The 19916-nt window shown below is 35.9% G+C and overlaps 1 protein-coding gene across 1 annotated transcript in view; it reads left to right on the top strand.

Moving 5' to 3' along the window:
* The window catches only part of ex (FERM domain containing expanded), a 154283-nt gene that overhangs the window by 123192 nt on the left and 11175 nt on the right, over positions 1-19916 (top strand). The window contains exons 5-6 of the mRNA XM_073970429.1: positions 13540-13619; positions 13690-17878. Coding sequence (XP_073826530.1) covers positions 13540-13619; positions 13690-17878 — 4269 coding nt within the window. The remainder of the gene's footprint in view (positions 1-13539; positions 13620-13689; positions 17879-19916) is intronic.

Genomic DNA, 19916 nt, shown 5'->3' with positions numbered 1-19916 from the left:
AAGATTGAAATTGAAATTGAATACCTCCTAAAGTAGCCTCCTATAAACTAAATACCTCCTGAATGAGTCTTCTATATGTGGAAGATCTCCGAATAAGGCGTTCTATAGATGGAAAACCTCCTTAAGGGGTCTTCAATAGATAGAAGACTTCCTAAAGGGGTCCCATATGGGTAGAAGATCTTCGAAAATAGCTTTCTATAAATGGAATACCTCTTAAAGGGATCTTATATAGATAGAAGATCTCCGAAAGCCGCCTTTTAAAAATAGAAGATATCCTAATGGGGTCTTATAAAGATAGAATACCTCCTAAAGGGGTCTTTTATAGATAAGAAAGTCCCAAAAGGGTTCTTCTATTGTAAGAAGACCACCTAACTGGGTCCTCTGGATATAGAAGGTTCTCATGTAGTTAGAAGACCTCCTAAAGGGAACTCTTATAGATAGAAGAGCTCCTAATGGAACCTTCTATAAAAAAGACCTCCCTAAAAGAGCCTCCTATACATATAAGACCTCCTAATGGCGTCTTATAAAGATAGAAGGCCTCCTAAGGAGACTTCTATAAATGGAAGACCTTCGAGAGAGGTATTGTATATATATATATAGAGGAACTCCTAAAGGGTTCTCCTCCTAAAGGGGTCCCCTGTAGATAATAGATAGACCTCATGAAGGAACCTTTAGATAAAAGACCTCCTAAAGGGTTCTCTGTAGATATAAGACGTCCTAAAAGAGCGTCCTATAAATATAAGACATCCTAAAGAAGACTTATATAGATAGCAGAGCTCCTAAAGGGGTCCTTCGTAGATAGAAGACCTCCTAAAGGGTTCCTCAGTAGATAGAACACCTCTTAAAGTAACCTCCTATAAAGTGAAGACCTCCTAAATGAGTCTCCTATATGTGGAAGATCTCCGTTCTATAGATGGAAAACCTTCTTAAGGGGTCTTCAATAGATAGAAGACTTTCTAATGGGTCCCATATGGATAGAATACCTCTAAAAGGGGTATTTTATAGATAGAAGATCTCCAAAAAGTGCCTTCTAAAAAATAGAAGACCTCCTAATGGGATCTTATAAAGATAAAAGGCCTCATAAAGGAGCCGTCTACAAACAGAAGAATAAAAGAGCTTCCAGAGGGGTCTTATATAGAATGAGACCTCATAAAGGGGTCTTATACAGATAGGAATGCTCCTAAAGGAGTCTTATGTAGATAGAAGATCTCTGAAAGGAGGTTTTATTTAGATAGAAACGATCATATAGGGGTCTTGTATAGATAGAAGACCTCTGAAAGGCGCCTCCTAAAAATAGAAAACATGATATATAGATATATAGATGGAAGAGCTCCTAAAGGGTTCTTCTACAGATAGAAGACCTCATAAAGGGGTCCTCTTTAGATAAAAGAGTTCTACAAATAGAAACCTCCTAAAAGAGACTTCTGAAAATGAAACACCTCCTACGGGGGTTTGATAATGATAGAAGACCTCTTAAATGAGACTTCTATAAACATAAGACCTCCTAAAGGGACTTATATAGATATCAGAGCTCCTAAATGGGACCTTCGTAGATAGAAGCCCTCCTAAAGGAGTGCTCTGTAGATAGAAGACCTCCTAAAGAAGCCTTCTATAAATAGAAGACCTCCTGAATGAGTTCTCTATATGTGGAAGATCTTCAAATGAGGGATTATATGGATGGAAGAACTCTTTAAGGGGTCTTCAATAGATAGAAGAGAGGGTAGAAGAGCTCCGAAAATACCATTCAATAAATATAATACCTCTTAAAGTGTCTTGTATAGATAGAAGTCCTCCGAGGGCTTTTCTATAGGTAGAAGACCTCCTATAGAAGTCCTCTATAGATAGAAGACCTCCAATAGGAGCCATCTATGAACAGGAGACCTCCTAATGGGGACTTATATAGATAGCAGAGCTTTAATAGGTAGAAGACTTTCTAAAGGGGTTCCATATGGGTAGAAGAGCTCAGAAAATAGCCTTCTATAAATATAATATCTCTTAAAGGGCCTTATATTGATAGAAGACCTCCGAGGTCTCTGATATATGTAGAATACTTTCTAAAGAAGACCTCTCTTGATAGAAGACCCCCAAAAGGAGCCTTCTATAAGCAGGATACATCTAGAAGACCTCCTAATGGGGACTTATAAAGATATCAGAGCTCCTAAAGGGGTCCTCTGTAGATAGAATACCTCATAAAGTAGCCTTCTATAAATAGACCTCCTGAATGAGTCTTCTATATGTGGAGGATTTCCTAATGATTCATTCTATAGATATAGAAACTCCTTAAGGGGTCTTCAATAGATACAAGACTTCCTTAAGAAAACTTTTGTGGATATAAGACCTTCTAAATGGATACTCTATAGATCGAAGAACTCTAACAGGGGAGGGCTCCTCCTAAAGTAGCCTACTATAAAAAGAAGACCTCCTGAATAAGTCTTCTATATGTGCAAAATCTCCAAATGAGCCATTCTATACTTAAGGGGTCTTCAATAGATACAAGACTTGATAAAGAAAACGTTAGTGGATATAAGACCTTCTAAAGAGAAATTATATACATCGAGAAATTGTATATGGGAGACCTCATAAGCGGCCTTCTTCATATAGAAGCTTTTCCGTAGGAGTTTTCTGTAGATAGAATACCACCTAAAGAGGTTTCTGTAAAGAGAGTCGGATCATTTAATTAACTTAAACGTCCAATCAATCATCTGTCCTTCTCTTATTCGAATGTATGTCTATCAATAATATACCGCATAACCAACCTGAGGACATGCCTCTCCAGGCGGACGGCGGTTGGTGCCGCCATTGCTACTGTCATCTGCAGTCTCAAACTATAACATATTCTCTTGCTGATACTGTCACCTATAGTTGATGATGGCCAAAAACCAGAAACAGGTTGGAGACATACCACGAGAAATTTTGTTTGGAAAGAAATAGAAGACAAACCAAAAATAAAACCACGAACAAGATGAAAAAAATGCACAAACTGATATGAACATACATTGTTGTGCATTTGGGGACATGGTGAAAAATTTCAGTAAAATATTTTTTATGCAGCGGTTATTCTTCCTTCAATTTGAAATTGTGTATTGGGTTTGTATGTAATTTTTATATGTATGTGGATTGTTGTTATTGTTCTTGCATGTGAATAAAATCATACAAATTCAAAATTGTTGTTTGTTTCCAAATTCTGCATTGGACAATGCTAACAAATATCCCCCGTGGTGAAATCTAAGCAGTACCAGCCATAACATCCACAAATTCTTCAATTGCTGTTTTGTCAGGGTTTGTGTGTGTTTTGTGATTTTACCAAAGCCAAAAAGGCAGGTGTGATTATTTTTGGTCCATTCTCCTTTGGTTTTGGTTATTGAGTAGCCTTTTTTTCTGGCATCAAGTTGATTGTTGTTTGGTTTTTTGCCATTGTACTCCAGAAATACCATTCGGTTTTGGAATGCCATGTACCTTTGAAGAATTCCAGACAACATACACACAAGCAGTGCTTGATTTGAGACCCGGCCACTGTGGTTTTATTTAGGTACATAAAAGAATGGTATCATTAGGTTATTTAGAAATGTGACGGAAGAGGCTAATTGTTTCATAAGAGAATGTTCCTGTGTGTGCTGAGGAGTTTATAGATTTCCGGTAATTAAAAATTTCGAAATATTTTTCAAATGTATTTTATGTTTTTTTTTGTTTTTTTGTTTTTTAAGGAAGATCTGAGTTATGATCAGACGTTTTCATTTTTTTCTGACTATTTTTAATTTTTAGATTTTTAAGAATATTTTTCCTCAAAAGGCCTATAGGCGTGGATAGAAGGAGATATTCTACATATAGAAGACTTATATAGGAGGTATTTTACCCATAGAAGATTTCTATAGAAGTCTTCTATTTATAGAATAACCTTTTAGCAAACGTATTAAAGAAGGTCTTAGATATATTGTAGATCCCTTCTTCTATCTATATAAGACCCCTTTGGGAGATATTCTATCTAAAGAATACCCCCTGAGGTCTGCCTTCTATCTGTAGAAACCCTTTTAGGAGATATTCTCTTATCGAAGAACACTTTGGGAAGTTTTTAAACTATAGACAAATTGGAAGACTTCTATCTACCCTATTAGGAGGTTTTTTTTTTACCTATAGAAGGCTACTTTGGGATGTCTTCCTGCTATAGAAGTGTTCTTCCTAAAGAAGTACTCAATCTATAGAAGAATGCTTTAGGATGTCTTCTATCTATAGAAAACCCCTTTAAGATATATTGTATCTTTAGAAGACCCTTTTAGGGGCACTTCTAAATGTAGAAGACTGATTTAGGAAGTCTTCTGTTTATAGAAGACTCCTTTTAGGGATTTTGTATATATAGAAAACATTTTAGAACCTCTTTTGGCGGTCTTCGATTTCTAGAAGACCGCTTTAGGAGGTGTTGTATCTATAGAAGATTATTGAACGTGTTTTCTATATACAGAAGACTGCATATATAAAATCCTTTTAGAAGGTGTTCTAGCTGTAGAAGACTACTTTAGGAGGTCTTCGACCTATATAGGACTTCTTTAGAAGGTCTTTCATTTATGCAAAACTCCGTTTTAGAGATTTTGTATCTTCTCTATAGAAGAAGCTTTTAGGAGGTCTTTTACCTCCAGAAATCTTCTTTAGGAGATTTTTTAACTATAGAAGATTTCTTTAGGAGGTCTTATATCTACACAAGACCCTTTAGGAGGTCTCTCATCTATAGAAGAGTACTTTAGGTGTTTTCTATCTATAGAAGACTTCTTTAGGGGACCCTTTTTTATTAAAGAAGAAATATAAGGTCTTCAATCTATAGCAAAAGTTTCTTTAGGAGGTATTCTATCTATATAAGATCCCTTTGGGAGATATTCTATCTAAAGAAGACCAGTTCGGATTTTATGGCCTCATCTAAACCGGGCTAAATCTACACTTTTTTGCATTTATCAGGCCTTTATCTCAGAAACGAATAGGAATTTTTCCTTGCTGTCTTTAGCAATATTGTATCCCTAAGCTAGTAGAAGTTATCTTTTGAAAAAACCACATAAGAAAAACTCCACCTAGGGCATCAAAATCTATAAAATGTAGAAAATTTTACATAATTTCTAAAATTCTGGTCAGTATCGGCTAAACTATTGGGAGTTGAATCAAGTAACCTTTTGCAAAAATCTTCCAAATAAAGTTCTCAACAATTCTTTAGAACATTCTGAAACTCTAAAATGCTTACTTCATGTTGTTTCAGCGGTATTTTGCATTATATCTTTTACAACACATATTTCAGACACAGTTCACACCAACAGTTTATTCTCGCATTTCGGATTTCACTACATTATTGACATTTTTATTAAATCGACGTTGAAAAATGTACTGAAAACAACGGCATAGAAACATTTTACAACAATGACATGTGCTGAAGAGTTGTGTATTGCATTCCAGGGAATATTTTACCAAAAGAAAATATTCAGAAAAAATTAACGGTTTTGGAGATACGGTGCGAAATGTTTAATAATTGTGGAATTTTTGCATATGTTTTGAAATTTGAGGCAATAAATGTAGTTTTTCGAGTTCTTTGTTTCTCCAAATAGTTTATTCTTGTCCTTATCTACAAATTTGTTTCAGAGGTCAGAAGAAGATTCGCATTGGTTTCAGAGATATAGCCCCGAATTTCTCAAAACTCAATATTTAACCATGTTTTTATGGGGCCATAAAATCTGAGCTGGATCTGACACAACAAAACCCAACTAGGGTTTCTTGTCGTTTGGGTCTGTACTTTCAAAAAATCCTCAGTTCGAATTGTTTGCACAAGATCACCTTAAAAATGTTGCACAGTGTTTTAGAAGACCCCCTTAAGAGATCCTTTATCTACGGAATTTCCCTCTTGTAGGCGTTATATCTACAGGAAGTCTTCTATCTATAGAAGACGCACTTAGGAGGCCTTTCATCTGTAAAAGACAAATTTAGGAGGCATTCTATCCACAGAAGACCCCTTTAGGAGGCCTTTTATCTATAGAAGGTTCATTTAGGAGGTCTTCTCTCTATAGAAGACCCCTTTGCGGATGTCTTCTACCTAAAGACGATTTTATTAGGAGATGTTCTCCTTATAGAAAACCAATTTAAGAGGTCTCCTATCTATGGAAGACCCATTTAGGAGGTCTTTTATATATAAAAGACCCCTTTGGGACGAATCTTATCTAGAATGTTCCCTTTTAGGAGACCTTCTATTTATGGAAGACCCCATTAAGATATAGTGTATCTATAGAAGATGCCTTTAGGATGTCTTCTATCCATAGAATACTTCTGTAGGAGATTTTCTATCTATGGAAGACCTCTTTAGGTGGTCTTCTATTATAGAAGGCCCCCTTAAGAGATATTTTATCTACGGAATATCCCGCTTGTAGGTCTTATATCTACAGGAAATCTTCTATCTATAGAAGACGCATTTAGGAGACCTTTCATTTGTAAAACATCCATTTAGTAGGTCTTCTTTCTACAGAAGACCCCTTTAGCAGGCCTTTTATCTAAAGAAGATCCCCGTAGGTTTTTTCTTTCTATAGAAAACTTCCTTAGGAGGTCGTCTGTTTTTGCTGCTATCTGTATAATACCCATTTGGGAGATCTAAAGAAGACTACTGTATAGAAAAGCCCTTTAAGAAGTCTACTATCTATATTGCACCCCTTTTAGCAGATCGTCTATCTACAGAAGATCCAGACGTTAAAAGATATTCTATACGACTTTAGGAGGTTGTCTTTCCATAGAAGACCCATTTAGTAGTAGGTATTCTGTCTATAGAAGACCTCTTTCTAGAAGATTTCTTTAGGAAGTCTTCTACTTATGAAAAAAGCAATTTAAGAGGTTTTCTATCTAAGGAATACCCCTTTAGGTGGCTTCTATCTATAGAAGACTTCTTTAGGAGGTCCTCTGTCATTAGAAGACCCCTTTAGGAACACCCTCTTTATTATAAAAGAAATATTCTTTTATAGATTAAGTTGCTTTAGGAGGTTTTCTATCTATAAAAAACGCTTTTGGAGATCTTCTATCTAAAGAAGAACCCTTTGAGATGCCTTTTTATACCCTCAGCATCTCTCGAACGGATGAACCGATCTGGTCCAATATTTGGCGATAAGAAGATGAGATATATCGGTCTACTCCTTCAGATACCCCCACCCCCCCACAAAACTTCAAAAATGTTGGGAAAAATTGTGCGCACGATAACTCTTGAAGCGAGTAACCGATTTGGTCCATACTTTGCACATCGTGATAATTCTACCAGACATAGATGAGATTCCACTATGGACACTATCTCTATCACAACATTTCGGAAAAGTACAGTTTAGGACCTGCTCTCGACTAGGTCGAAAATTTGGCGTTCAAAATATTTTGTCCAAACTTAGATTAAGTTCGAAGATAGACCATATCGGTCCACTCCTTCAGGTACCTCCCCAACAAAAGTTTGAAAATGTTCGGAGAAATTGTTCGCATGATAATTCTAGAAGGGAGTAACCGATTTTTCCATACTTTTCATATCGTAATATCTCTACGGGACATAGATCAGGTTCGAATATGGACTATATGGGTCCACTCCTACTTCCCACATAAAATTTTTTAAGAGTGCAGTTTAAGGCCTGCTCTCAAATCGTTTAGCTTTCTCTTTTAGCAACTTGTAATGGAGGCAGCCAATACAAGTTGCTAAAAGAGGAAGCTAAACGATTTGAGAGCAGGCCTTAAACTGCACTCGTCACAAGTTTTATGTGGAAGTAGGAGTGGACCCATATAGTCCACGTTTTTTAAGGGGAAAGTCCATACTTCCTGAGAAATTAGTCCGAAAGGTTTAAAATACCCCTATAGCACCATCTGTAGTGGCTGAAACGCACGATTACTCTCGAACGGATAAGCCGAATAGCACCAACATTTGGACTTCGAAAACCTTTGGTTTTTTGGTTTCTCCATTATAACGGTACAGGATAACCCTCCAAGGGAGAAACCGATTTCATCCAAACGTTGTACATCGTATTATATAGACGTCAGAAATATTGTGTGTAACTTCTTTTCTTTAGGTCCGAGGCTGAGGGTATACATATCTCTGACTGATACTTTTTTACTTGTTTCTATAGAAAAACCTTTTAGGAGGTCTTCTATCTATAGAATACCACTTTAAGAGATATCTATAGAAGAACCTTTTATGGGGTATTCTATCTATGTAAGACCCCTTTATGTGGTGCTCTATATATAAGACCCCTATAGTCGGTGCTTTATATATAAGACCCCTTTGGGAGGTATTCCATGTAAAGAATAGCCCTTTAGATGGTATACTACCTACCGAAGACTACTTTAGGAGGTCTTCTGTTTATAAAAGACACTTTTAAGATATCTTTTATCTATATAAGACCCTTTTATGAGGTCTTCTGTCTATGTTAGACCCCTTCAGGAAGTGTTCTATCTATAGGATGGCCCTTTAGGAGGTATTCTGTCTATATGTATATAGAAGACTATTTTCGGAAGTGATTCTATCTATAGAGAATCCCATTATTAGGCATTCTCTCTATAGAAGACCCATTAAGAAGAGTTTTCCTAAGAGATTTTCTTCTATAAAAGATATATAGAAAAGTCCAATGTGTACCATTGCAGTTCTGTAGCATCTGCTTAATGTTGATGTTGTCGAACATTTTATCCAATATTCATGGAAAATACCACTAAAACCTACTCTGCACCACTTTAGTAAATTAAATTTTAAAAGTTGTTCATTTGCTTCTAATCGGGAACTTATTTCATATGCATAAATGGCGTTCATATCATTATATATTTGTAATTCTTTACATTATAAAAAAATGAACAACAACAAATTAATTTTAAAAATAAATGGCAGGGCACGAAAATCACGAATGTGGAATAAACTCGAAAGAGATGTTGGTTTAAAAAATTACTATTTTGGGGAATACTATTGACAAATTTCATAATGGAAAGGTTTGGCCGAACTATCGCACACCTCTCGTGTGTGGAAACGGTTATAGATAACAGAAGTTGTGTGTGGAAAACAAAACTTATTTTGTTGTTATTTTCAACAAAAAAAAAAGAAAAGATAATTTATACAACACGTGAGTGAGTTGTTTTGATCTTTCTGTGTGTGTAATTTTTTTATTAGTCATTTTTTTCTTCATGATAATGTTAATAATAATGACAATGATAATGACGTTTATTGTCAAAACCGGTAACCAGCGGGGGAGTTGGTTCATCTGTTTGTTTATTTTAATTTGTTGTGGTAATTTTTTGTAAATGTATTTCTGTTTATTTTTTGACATTAACAGCTTAACAACATTTTAAAGGTCGGTCATGCCCTTGAGATTATAATCTCTTGTTAATGTTATGTTGTTGTTTTTGTAGTTTATTAATGTTATGTGGCACAAGAGGAAGGCCAAAATTTGGAAGTGGAAACTTAGGTGGAGGAAGTCATATAGAAAGTCGATGTAAAAGGCGCTTTGAAATCGTCGATTCTATGTTCGGCTTCAAGAACAGAGGTTCTCTTATTGTTAAAGACCTTTCTGTGCCCCAATATATAGAACAACATAGACTCGGATGTTATTAGGTCTTCTATTGTTTTTTGTGGAAAATCATTTTTGGCTAATATTTGGATTTTTTAAAAGAATATTTTTAGAGGTCATGAATTTTTTAACAATTTTTTACAGTTCGGGGATTTTTTTAGAGGTCGTGGATTTTTTAAATAATTTTTTTAGAAGTCATGGATTTTTTAAGAAATACTTTTAGAGGTGGAGGATTATTTTAAAGAATATTTTTAGAGGTCATGCATTTTTTAAAGAATATTTTTAGAGGTTGTGAATTTTTAAAGGAATACTTTTTGAGGTAGAGGATTTTTTAAAGACTATTTTTAGAGGTCGTGAATTTTTTAAAGAATACTTTTAGAGGTAGAGGATTTTTTAAAGATTATTTTTAGAGGTCGTGGATTTTTTAAAGAATACTTTTAGAGGTCGTGGATTTTTTAAAGAATATTTTTAGAGGTCGTGGATTTTTTAAAGACTTTTTTAGAGGTCGTAGATTTTTTAAAAACTATTTTTAGAGGTCGTGGACTTTTTAAAGAATATTTTTAGAGGTCGTGGATTTTTTAAAGATTATTTTTAGAGGTCGTGGATTTTTTAAAGATTATTTTTAGAGGTCGTGGATATTTTAAAGATTATTTTTAGAGGTCGTGGATTTTTTAAAGATTATTTTTAGAGGTCGTGAATTTTATAAAGATTATTATTTAGAGGCCGTGGACTTTTTAAAGATTATTTTTAGAGGTCGTGAATTTTATAAAGATTATTATTTAGAGGCCGTGGACTTTTTAAAGATTATTTTTAGAGGTCGTGGATTTTTTAAAGATTATTTTTAGAGGTCGTGGATTTTTTAAAGATTATTTTTAGAGGTCGTGGATATTTTAAAGATTATTTTTAGGGGTCGTGGATTTTTTAAAGATTATTTTTAGAGGTCGTGGATTTTTTAAAGCATATTTTTAGAGGTCGTTGATTTTTTAAAGCATATTTTTAGAGGTCGTTGATTTTTTAAAGATTATTTTTAGAGGTCGTGGATTTTTTAAAGATTATTTTTAGAGGTCGTGGATTTTTTAAAGATTATTTTTAGAGGTCGTGGATTTTTTAAAGATTATTTTTAGAGGTCGTGGATTTTTTAAAGATTATTTTTAGAGGTCGTGGATTTTTTAAAGATTATTTTTAGAGGTCGTGGATTTTTTAAAAATTATTTTTAGAGGTCGTTGATTTTTTAAAGATTATTTTTAGAGGTCGTGGATTTTTTAAAGATTATTTTTAGAGGTCGTGGATTTTTTAAAGATTATTTTTAGAGGTCGTGGATATTTTAAAGATTATTTTTAGAGGTCGTGGATTTTTTAAAGATTATTTTTAGAGGTCGTGGATTTTTAAAGATTATTTTTAGAGGTCGTTGATTTTTTAAAGATTATTTTTAGAGGTCGTGGATTTTTTAAAGATTATTTTTAGAAGTCGTGGATTTTTTAAAGATTATTTTTAGAGGTTGTGGATTTTTTAAAGATTATTTTTAGAGGTCGTGGATTTTTTAAAGATTATTTTTAGAGGTCGTGCAGTTTTTAAAGAATATTTTTAGAGGTCGTGGATTTTTTAAAGAATAGTTTTAGAGGTCGTGGATTTTTTGAAAAATATTTTTAGAGGTCGTTGATTTTTTAAGGAATACTTTTAGAGGTGGAGGATTATTTTAAAGAATATTTTTAGAGGTCATGCATTTTTTAAAGAATACTTTTAGAGGTGGAGGATTATTTTAAAGAATATTTTTAGAGGTGATGGATTTTTTAAAGAATACTTTTAGAGGTAGAGAATTTTTGTAAAGAATATTTTAGAGGTCGTGGATTTTTTAAAGAATATTTATAGAGGTCGTGGATTTTTTAAGGAATACTTTTAGAGGTGGAGGATTATTTTAAAGAATATTTTTAGAGGTCGTGGATTTTTTAAAAAATATTTTTTGAGGTCGTTGATTTTTTAAGGAATACTTTTAGAGGTGGAGGATTATTTTAAAGAATATTTTTAGAGGTGGAGGATTATTTTAAAGAATATTTTTAGAGGTGATGGATTTTTTAAAGAATACTTTTAGAGGTAGAGGATTTTTGTAAAGAATATTTTAGAGGTCGTGGATTTTTTAAAGAATATTTATAGAGGTCGTGGATTTTTTAAGGAATACTTTTAGAGGTGGAGGATTATTTTAAAGAATATTTTTAGAGGTCGTGGTTTTTTTAAAGAATACTTTTAGAGGTGGAGGATTTTTGTAAAAAATATTTTTAGAGGTCGAGCAGTTTTTAAAGAATATTTTTAGAGGTCGTGGATTTTTTAAAAAATATTTTTAGAGGTCGCGGGTTTTTTAATGAATATTTTTAAAGGTCGTGGATTTTTTAAAAAATATTTTTAGAGGTCGTTGATTTTTTAAAGAATACTTTTAGAGGTGGAGGATTATTTTAAAGAGTATTGTTAGAGGTCGTGGATTTTTTAAAGAATACTTTTAGAGGTAGAGGATTTTTGTAAAGAATATTTTTAGCCGTCGTGGATTTTTTAAAGAATATTTTAGAGGTCGTGGATTTTTTAAAGAATATTTTTAGAGGTCGTGGATGTTTTAAAGAATATTTTTAGAAGTTGTGGATTTTTTAAAGAATAGTTTTAGAGGTCGTGGATTTTGTAAGGAATACTTTTAGAGGTGGAGGATTAGATTAAAGAATATTTTTAGAGGTCGTGGATTTTTTAAAGAATACTTTTGGAGGTAGAGCCTTTTTGTAAAGAATATTTTTAGAGGTCGTGGATTTTTAAAGAACTTTTTAGAGGTCGTGGATTTTTTAAAAAATATTTTTAGAGGTCTTGAATTTTTTAAGGAATACTTTTAGAGGTGGAGGATTATTTTAAAGAATATTTTTAGAGGTCGTGGATTTTTTAAAGAATACTTTTAGAGGTAGAGGATTTTTGTATAGAATATTTTTAGAGGTCGTGTAGTTTTTAAAGAATATTTTTAGAGGTCGTGGATTTTTTAAAAAATATTTTTAGAGGTCGTGGAATTTTTAAAGAATATTTTTAGAGATCATGCATTTTTTAAAGAGTATTTTTAGAGGTCGTGGATTTTTTAAGGAATGCTTTTAGAGGTAGAGGATTTTGTAAGAATATTGTTATTGGTCGTGCATTTTTTAAAGAATATTTTTAGAGGTCGTGGATTTTTTAAAGAATGTTTTTACAGGTCGTGGATTTTTTAAAAAATATTTTTAGAGGTCGTTGATTTTTTAAAGAATATTTTTAGAGGTCGTTAATTTTTTAAAGAATATTTTTAGAGGTCGTGGATTTTTTAAAGATTATTTTTAGAGGTCGTGGATTTTTTAGATTATTTTTAGAGGTCGTGGATTTTTAAAGATTATTTTTAGAGGTCGTGGATTTTTTAGATTATTTTTAGAGGTCGTGGATTTTTAAAGATTATTTTTAGAGGTCGTGGATTTTTTAGATTATTTTTAGAGGTCGTGGATTTTAGGATTATTTTTGGAGAACGTAATTTGTTCCGTAGTGCTATAAATTCTCAACGCCTAATGATATACTGCACTTTAAAAGAAATGCTAAAAAATTTACATTTCTTGTGGTACACACAAAGTAAAGATTGCATTTAAAAATAACCAAAGACATTTTTGTATTATTACACATTTTAGAGGGATAAAAAACTCACAGCAATAGTGACCCTCCTATCAAGATCCTTAGTTCAAGCATTTTGCAAATAAGTTAATGATCGACCAGTCACTCAGCACTTGACTTATTTATATAGAAAAAGTGTGCTATTTGCTAAACAATACAGATTTTTTATAGAAGGAAAACTTCCAGAGGTTATCCAAAATAATTCTTTTATAAAATTTCAACCATTTTGCCGATAAATTACTGATCAGTCACTCATCTTCGGACTATTTTATATAGATAGACATTCTACTCTTATTATTCCCTAAAATACCTTAAAATATTCCTATTAATTGTATTTCTCCTTTCTTTCTTCTTCCAGATGGCGAATACATGTTTGCCGATCCAGAGAGCAAACTATCCAAATATGGTCCAAAAAGTTGGCGTTCCTCACACACTCATGTAAGTCCCACAATAAATATTTTTCAATTATTCCCAGACTCACTTCTTACTTTTCTTCATTCATTTACAGGGTCTCGATGCCAATGGCCGGCCACTGCTGGAGTTACATTTTCGGGTGCAATTTTATATCGAGAGCCCGTTCATGTTAAAAGATGAGACAACGCGACACAATTATTATCTACAATTAAAATACAATGCCCTACAACGTGACATACCAAGAGAATATGCAGAACAATCGATGATACTGTTGGCGGGTTTGGCATTACAGGCGGATTTGGGAGATGCACCCAGCAGCAGTGGCAGTGGTGGAGGTGGTAATGCTAATAGTACATCTGGAGGAGTTAGCGGTAGTGGGGATTGTAAAACATCCAGCGATAGTGGCCAAGGTGGTGGCGGTGGAGACAATAAAACAGACAATGGAGAACACAAATCCTTAAACAAATCATCGGCGACTAGCACAACAGCAACAACAACCTTACCAAAGATTAGTAAACGTGCTAATATGGTAAATGAGCGTGTTCTACGTTTATCCAGTTATATGGCCTCAACTCGAGAAAATATTACCGGCATGGATGGTTTAAAGCGTGTCTTGGGAGCAGCTGGCAAATCTCCACTCTCACCCTCTTCCTCCTCATCATCGTCGATAAGTCGTGGTCCCAGTAATGCTTCGACAAATGCTTCAACGGTATCCACCAATGCCAGTTCTTCATGTTCTGATTATTTTCGTTTGGAAGATTACTTACCGGAACATTTGCGGACTGCCTGGGCTGCCAGTGCATTGAGGGCTTGTCATCGTGAAAATCGGGGCCTAACACAAGCTGATGCAGAGCTCCACTACATTCAACAGGCATGCCTGGTCAATGAGTGCATTAATGCCCACACTTTTCGCATGCGTATGAGTAAAAATGAATTGGGTCCTGGGAATTCTTGGTTTGTGGTCTATGCCAAGGGTATTAAGATTTTTGGTGGTGCAACCGGCCCCGATGGCCAACAACAACAGATTACATTTCTATGGCCCAACATAACAAAATTGTCCTTTGAACGTAAGAAATTCGAAATCCGTTCGGGAGAAAGTAAAATAACCCTGTTTGCCACATCGGATGAGAAGAATAAAATGTTGCTGACCCTGTGCAAGGAGACCCATCAGTTTAGCATGAAAATTGCAGCACGTCTAAAGGAGGTAATTAAACGTGAGGAGGAGGAGAGTAATTGTTTGCATGCCTGTTATGTGTACTCGCGTAGCCTCCACTTGCCAACGTATAAAAACAAAAGCGATCAAAGGATTTCGGTTATTTCAAGCACCAGTTCCAACACCACCTCGGGTATTGTCAGTGATCGTGTGCATTCCGAAGATGAGCTGGAGATAATGATCAATTCTCCGCCGGCCCCCATTGCGGCGCCTTCAACCGAGAGTTTGGCCTTGGCCCATTTGCTAGATAGACCCAGTGTTAGTAGGCAAACGTCGTCCGTGGGACAGGTATCCCTTAAAGATTTGGAAGAGCAGCTGGCTGCATTGACGGTAAGACAGGCCCAAAAACAACGGGAATCACCTACCGAGTTGAGTAATACCTCCTCGGGAACTGGCAACTCCACCTCGACAAGTGGTTCGTCTTCCGTGCCCATGGCAGCGGGAGGCCAGCGCAATAACACCGATTCTTCAACTGACTCGCCATCTTCCCAACACAACATTGGCTCCCAGTGTTCGTCGACATGCAGCACCGTTGTTGTGGCCTCTTCTACGGCAAATGACAAAACCACATCCCTGGCAACATTGGCGGTCCGGTCGTCAAATGCCCTCAATTCATCCGATTCCAATGGCCACCATCAAAGGAAAACCTCCACATCGTCGAGTTTGGAATTGGGTTTCAGTCACACGGCACAAAATTCTACCTTATCTGAACCCGAGTCCACCTGTATTGATCATGATTTCATACCCTCCAATCAGGATGAAAATGAAAGTGTTTCGGGTGTCTATACCTTGGCCCACGCTGTGGCTCCCACCGAAACATCTGGAGTCTATACCATGCATAGCAGTGAAATGACGGGCCAGTCATCGGAAATGGCCGAATCGGAAAAAAGTTCCCATTATGGTATCTTTCAGCCATCAAATTCCACCATTAACGAGGAGCACAAACTACAAGACTCGGTAGATGGGCGGCGGAACGGGGGTGTAGAGAACATCTATCGTGGCAAACGTTTGAAAAATTCTGATTTTCGTTTGCGATCCGATTCGAATGTCAGTACAAGTGATTCATTTCGCGGTGATGGCAGTGATCCCACAGACAATAAACATTCCCTGCTCTCGGCGGAGGAGTTAACGGAGCTAATTGTGGGTCGTGGTTCTTATCCCAATCGTAAAACCGTCTCCCATACCTTGGATTCGGATTGTGATTATGTCACGTTGCCGCTGTCAATGTCGGGAGAGTCATATATCCAAGGTCATCAGGATACAGCACCCACCGAGGATCATGTTGAGGATTTAATAAGTGATCTACTGCCCACAGACCCACCGGCACCACCCAAACGTGTCGACAGCAACATACCCAGTTTGAGCAATATACAAATGCGTTCACCACCACCCTATAATGCTAGGCATAAAACCACAGGGCTGTGTGGACCGCCCATTGGAACAACTACAGCCACAAGCGTAGCACCGCAAAATAGCACCACCCTGCCTCCAGCAGTAGTACCACCCATGGCGTTGAAATCAAACACTCCCAGTCATGTGCCATTAACTACTACAAGTATGGAAACGAAGCCACTACCCAAGATAATAAATGTACCCACACCACCAACGCCCACTGTCATAAAAAGACGTAATCCACCACCCTATCCCTTGGCATCTAAACCCAGACCTACATCCCTTATTTCGGTAGCCTCTTCAAGTTCCTCCCTCAACCAATCGCCCACCACAAACGGGTTTCCCAATGTAGGAGGCTCAATGACATCCCTGAAATCGGAAGAAATCACCGCCCGTTTTATAACCACAAGGCCACAAATAAATATTCTCAAGGCTCACACCTCGGTGGTAAATGAGAATGCCAAACCTAGCTATGCAGCACCCACAAATTGCTCCTCAGCTGCCTCTTCTACTGGATCGATATGTAGCCATCATTTACCCAGTCATTTGTCACAACTTTCGGTTCCTAATTCCAACTATGTAAGTGGCTCCCAGGCATCACTAAATCTGCAAATGCATAATGCCTCGACGCCCACAACACCCACACATTCGTCAACGATGTCAGTGACATCAATGGGAGGTGGAGCAGCGGGGGGTGGTGGGGTATTGCCCAGCTCCATGGGTATACCATTGCATCATCCTTATTCCTTGCATGGTGGTCACAAGAGTATGTCTTCGCTGCACCATCATCATCACCATCAACAACAGCCGCCGCCACCACCACCACCCTATCCCACGGAATTAAAACAGCCAGCACCCAGGACATGTGTACTACTGCCGGTAATAAAACCCCGGCAGTATTTGCCTCCACCACCACCCAGTCTACCCAGACAACCACCGCCACCACCACCCAACCAATTGGCCAGCTTATATACCACACCATTGGCCCACAAGCAGTTGGAATTGTACCAACAACAGCTCTACAGTGATGTTGACTATGTCATTTATCCTCTACAAGATCCGGCGGTTAGCCAGCAAGAGTACCTAGATGCCAAACAAGGTTCCATGCTTGCGGCCATGGCCCAATCACCACCACCGCCACATGCCCATCATCATCACCATCCCTATTTGGCAGCCGCCGCATATCATCATCATGCCGCCGCTGCAGCAGCAGTCTCCCACCACCATCAAGCCTATGAAGCGTGTAAAGGTCATGCCATATATCGTAGCACTCCATATTTGCCATTGGCTCTGACCACCCATTCACGTTATGCTTCAACACAAAATCTATCCGACACTTATGTCCAATTACCAAGTGCCTATTCGCCAATGTATAGTCCATCAATGGCCAGTATGTGTTCTTCGTATGAACCACCACCACCGCCTCCACTGCATCCTGCTGCGGCAGCTGCAGCCGCCGCTGCTGCTGCTGGTGGTATGTCTGTTGTGAATTCCTCATCGGGCTCAACACATATGACGGCATCATTGTTCGCTCGATCACGTTCAGATGATAACATTCTGAATACGTTTGATTCGTTGCCGAAAGTGAAACGTTTGCCGCCTCCACCACCACCACCCTATGTGGATAGGCGTTTGAAAAAACCACCAATGCCAACGCCAACGGAGAAACCACCACCAAGTGAGTATCAAATTAGAAGGTTCTTCAGAGCAATTGAATGATGTTTCAAAGGCCAGGGTTCTTAATGATCGGTGGTTGGGTTCTTAATGATCAGTTATCAATCAGTGTTTTATACGGCATACTTTTAGGCGAAACAGAACAAGTGTTTTTTTATACCCTCAGCATTTATGCTGATGTGCCTCATCGAAATAATGGTTTTAGACCCCAAGTATGTTAGGACGAAATGTGTTTCAGACAATTTGGAGTCGATTGAGCAATGTCCGTCCGTCTGTCTGTCTGTCTGGCTGGCTGGAGCGCACGATAACTCTCGGACGGATGAACCGATTCGGTTCAAATTTTGGCTTTCGTAATATTTTGCCCAAACTTAGTTTAAGTTCGAAGATGAGCTATATCGGTCCACTCCTTCCGGCACCTCTCCCACAAAAGTTCGAAAATGTTCGGAAAATTTGTGCGCACGATAACTCTTGAAGGGAGTAACCGATTTGGTCCATACTTTGCCCATCGTGGAGCGTGTACCAGACTTAGATTAGGTTTTAATATGGACTCAATTGGTCCACTCCGTCGGGTACCTCCCACACAAAATTTTGGAAAAGTTCAGTTTAGGACCATCTCTCGAATCGCTTTGATTTTTGCTTTAGCAACTTGTATTCACTGCCCTCCATAAGACGGTATAATTCCATACTTCCTGAGAAAATAGCCTGAAAGTTGCAAAAAACCCCTATGACACCGTGTGAGGAGGTTGGGTTGGTTTGGTTGGTTTGGCCTTAGTAATATTTTGTCCAAACATAGTTTAAGTTCAAAGATATGCCATATCGGTCCACTCCTTCAGGTACCTCCTCCACAAAAGTTCAAAAATGTTCGGAAAAATTGTGCGTACGATAACTCTTGAAGAGAGTGGCCGAATTGGACCATACTTTACACATCCTAATATATCTACCAGATATAGATCAGGTTCAAATATGGACTATATTTGTCCACTCCATCCGGTACCTCCCACACAAAATTTCGGATACATGTTCACTTTAAGACCTGCTTTCGAATCACTTTGATTTTTGTTGAAGCAACTTGCATTCGCTGCCTCAATTGCGATGGTAAAAGTTGTTTCAGGGGCAAGTCCATACTTCCTGAGCAAACATCCCTGAAGTTGTAAAAAACCCCTCTGGTACCATAATTTTTAAAACTCCCTAAATACATGCGTTTTTTTTTTTTGAAAAAATTGTTTCAATATACACAGGCTGAGGGTATATCTCTGTCGGCAAAGCCGACTGATACTTTTTTACTTGTTCAAACTAACATCAAATTAGAATCCATTCCGCCTTTAAAAAGGAGGAGTTGGAAGTTCGAACACTATATAAAATGATGGGTAAACAAGACAACTCTCAAAAGCTATTGAGACAGACAACCCCCAAAACTACCACTTGAAGCGTCATTTAAATTGACACTTTTCCTCAAAAACTTTTTAATATAAATATTGTATTTAATATTTTACATTTTATATTTTATATTTTTTATATTTTTTATATTTTTTATAGTTTTTATATTTTTTATATTTTTTATATTTCTTATATTTTTTATATATTTTATATTCTATATTTTATATTTTATATTTTATATTTTATATTTTATATTTTATATTTTATATTTTATATTTTATATTTTATATTTTATATTTTATATTTTATATTTTATATTTTATATTTTATATTTTATATTTTATATTTTATATTTTATATTTTATATTTTATATTTTATATTTTATATTTTATATTTTATATTTTATATTTTATATTTTATATTTTATATTTTATATTTTATATTTTATATTTTATATTTTATATTTTATATTTTATATTTTATATTTTATATTTTATATTTTATATTTTATATTTTATATTTTATATTTTATATTTTATATTTTATATTTTATATTTTATATTTTATATTTTATATTTTATATTTTATATTTTATATTTTATATTTTATATTTTATATTTTATATTTTATATTTTATATTTTAAATTTTATATTTTATATTTTA

The sequence above is a fragment of the Musca autumnalis genome, unplaced genomic scaffold (genome assembly GCF_047663935.1).
Source record: "Musca autumnalis isolate F117 unplaced genomic scaffold, ASM4766393v1 scaffold_2, whole genome shotgun sequence".
Taxonomy (NCBI): domain Eukaryota; kingdom Metazoa; phylum Arthropoda; class Insecta; order Diptera; family Muscidae; genus Musca; species Musca autumnalis.
The sequence above is the reverse complement of the archived record's forward strand: the minus strand, read 5'-3'. Positions and strand labels throughout refer to the sequence as shown.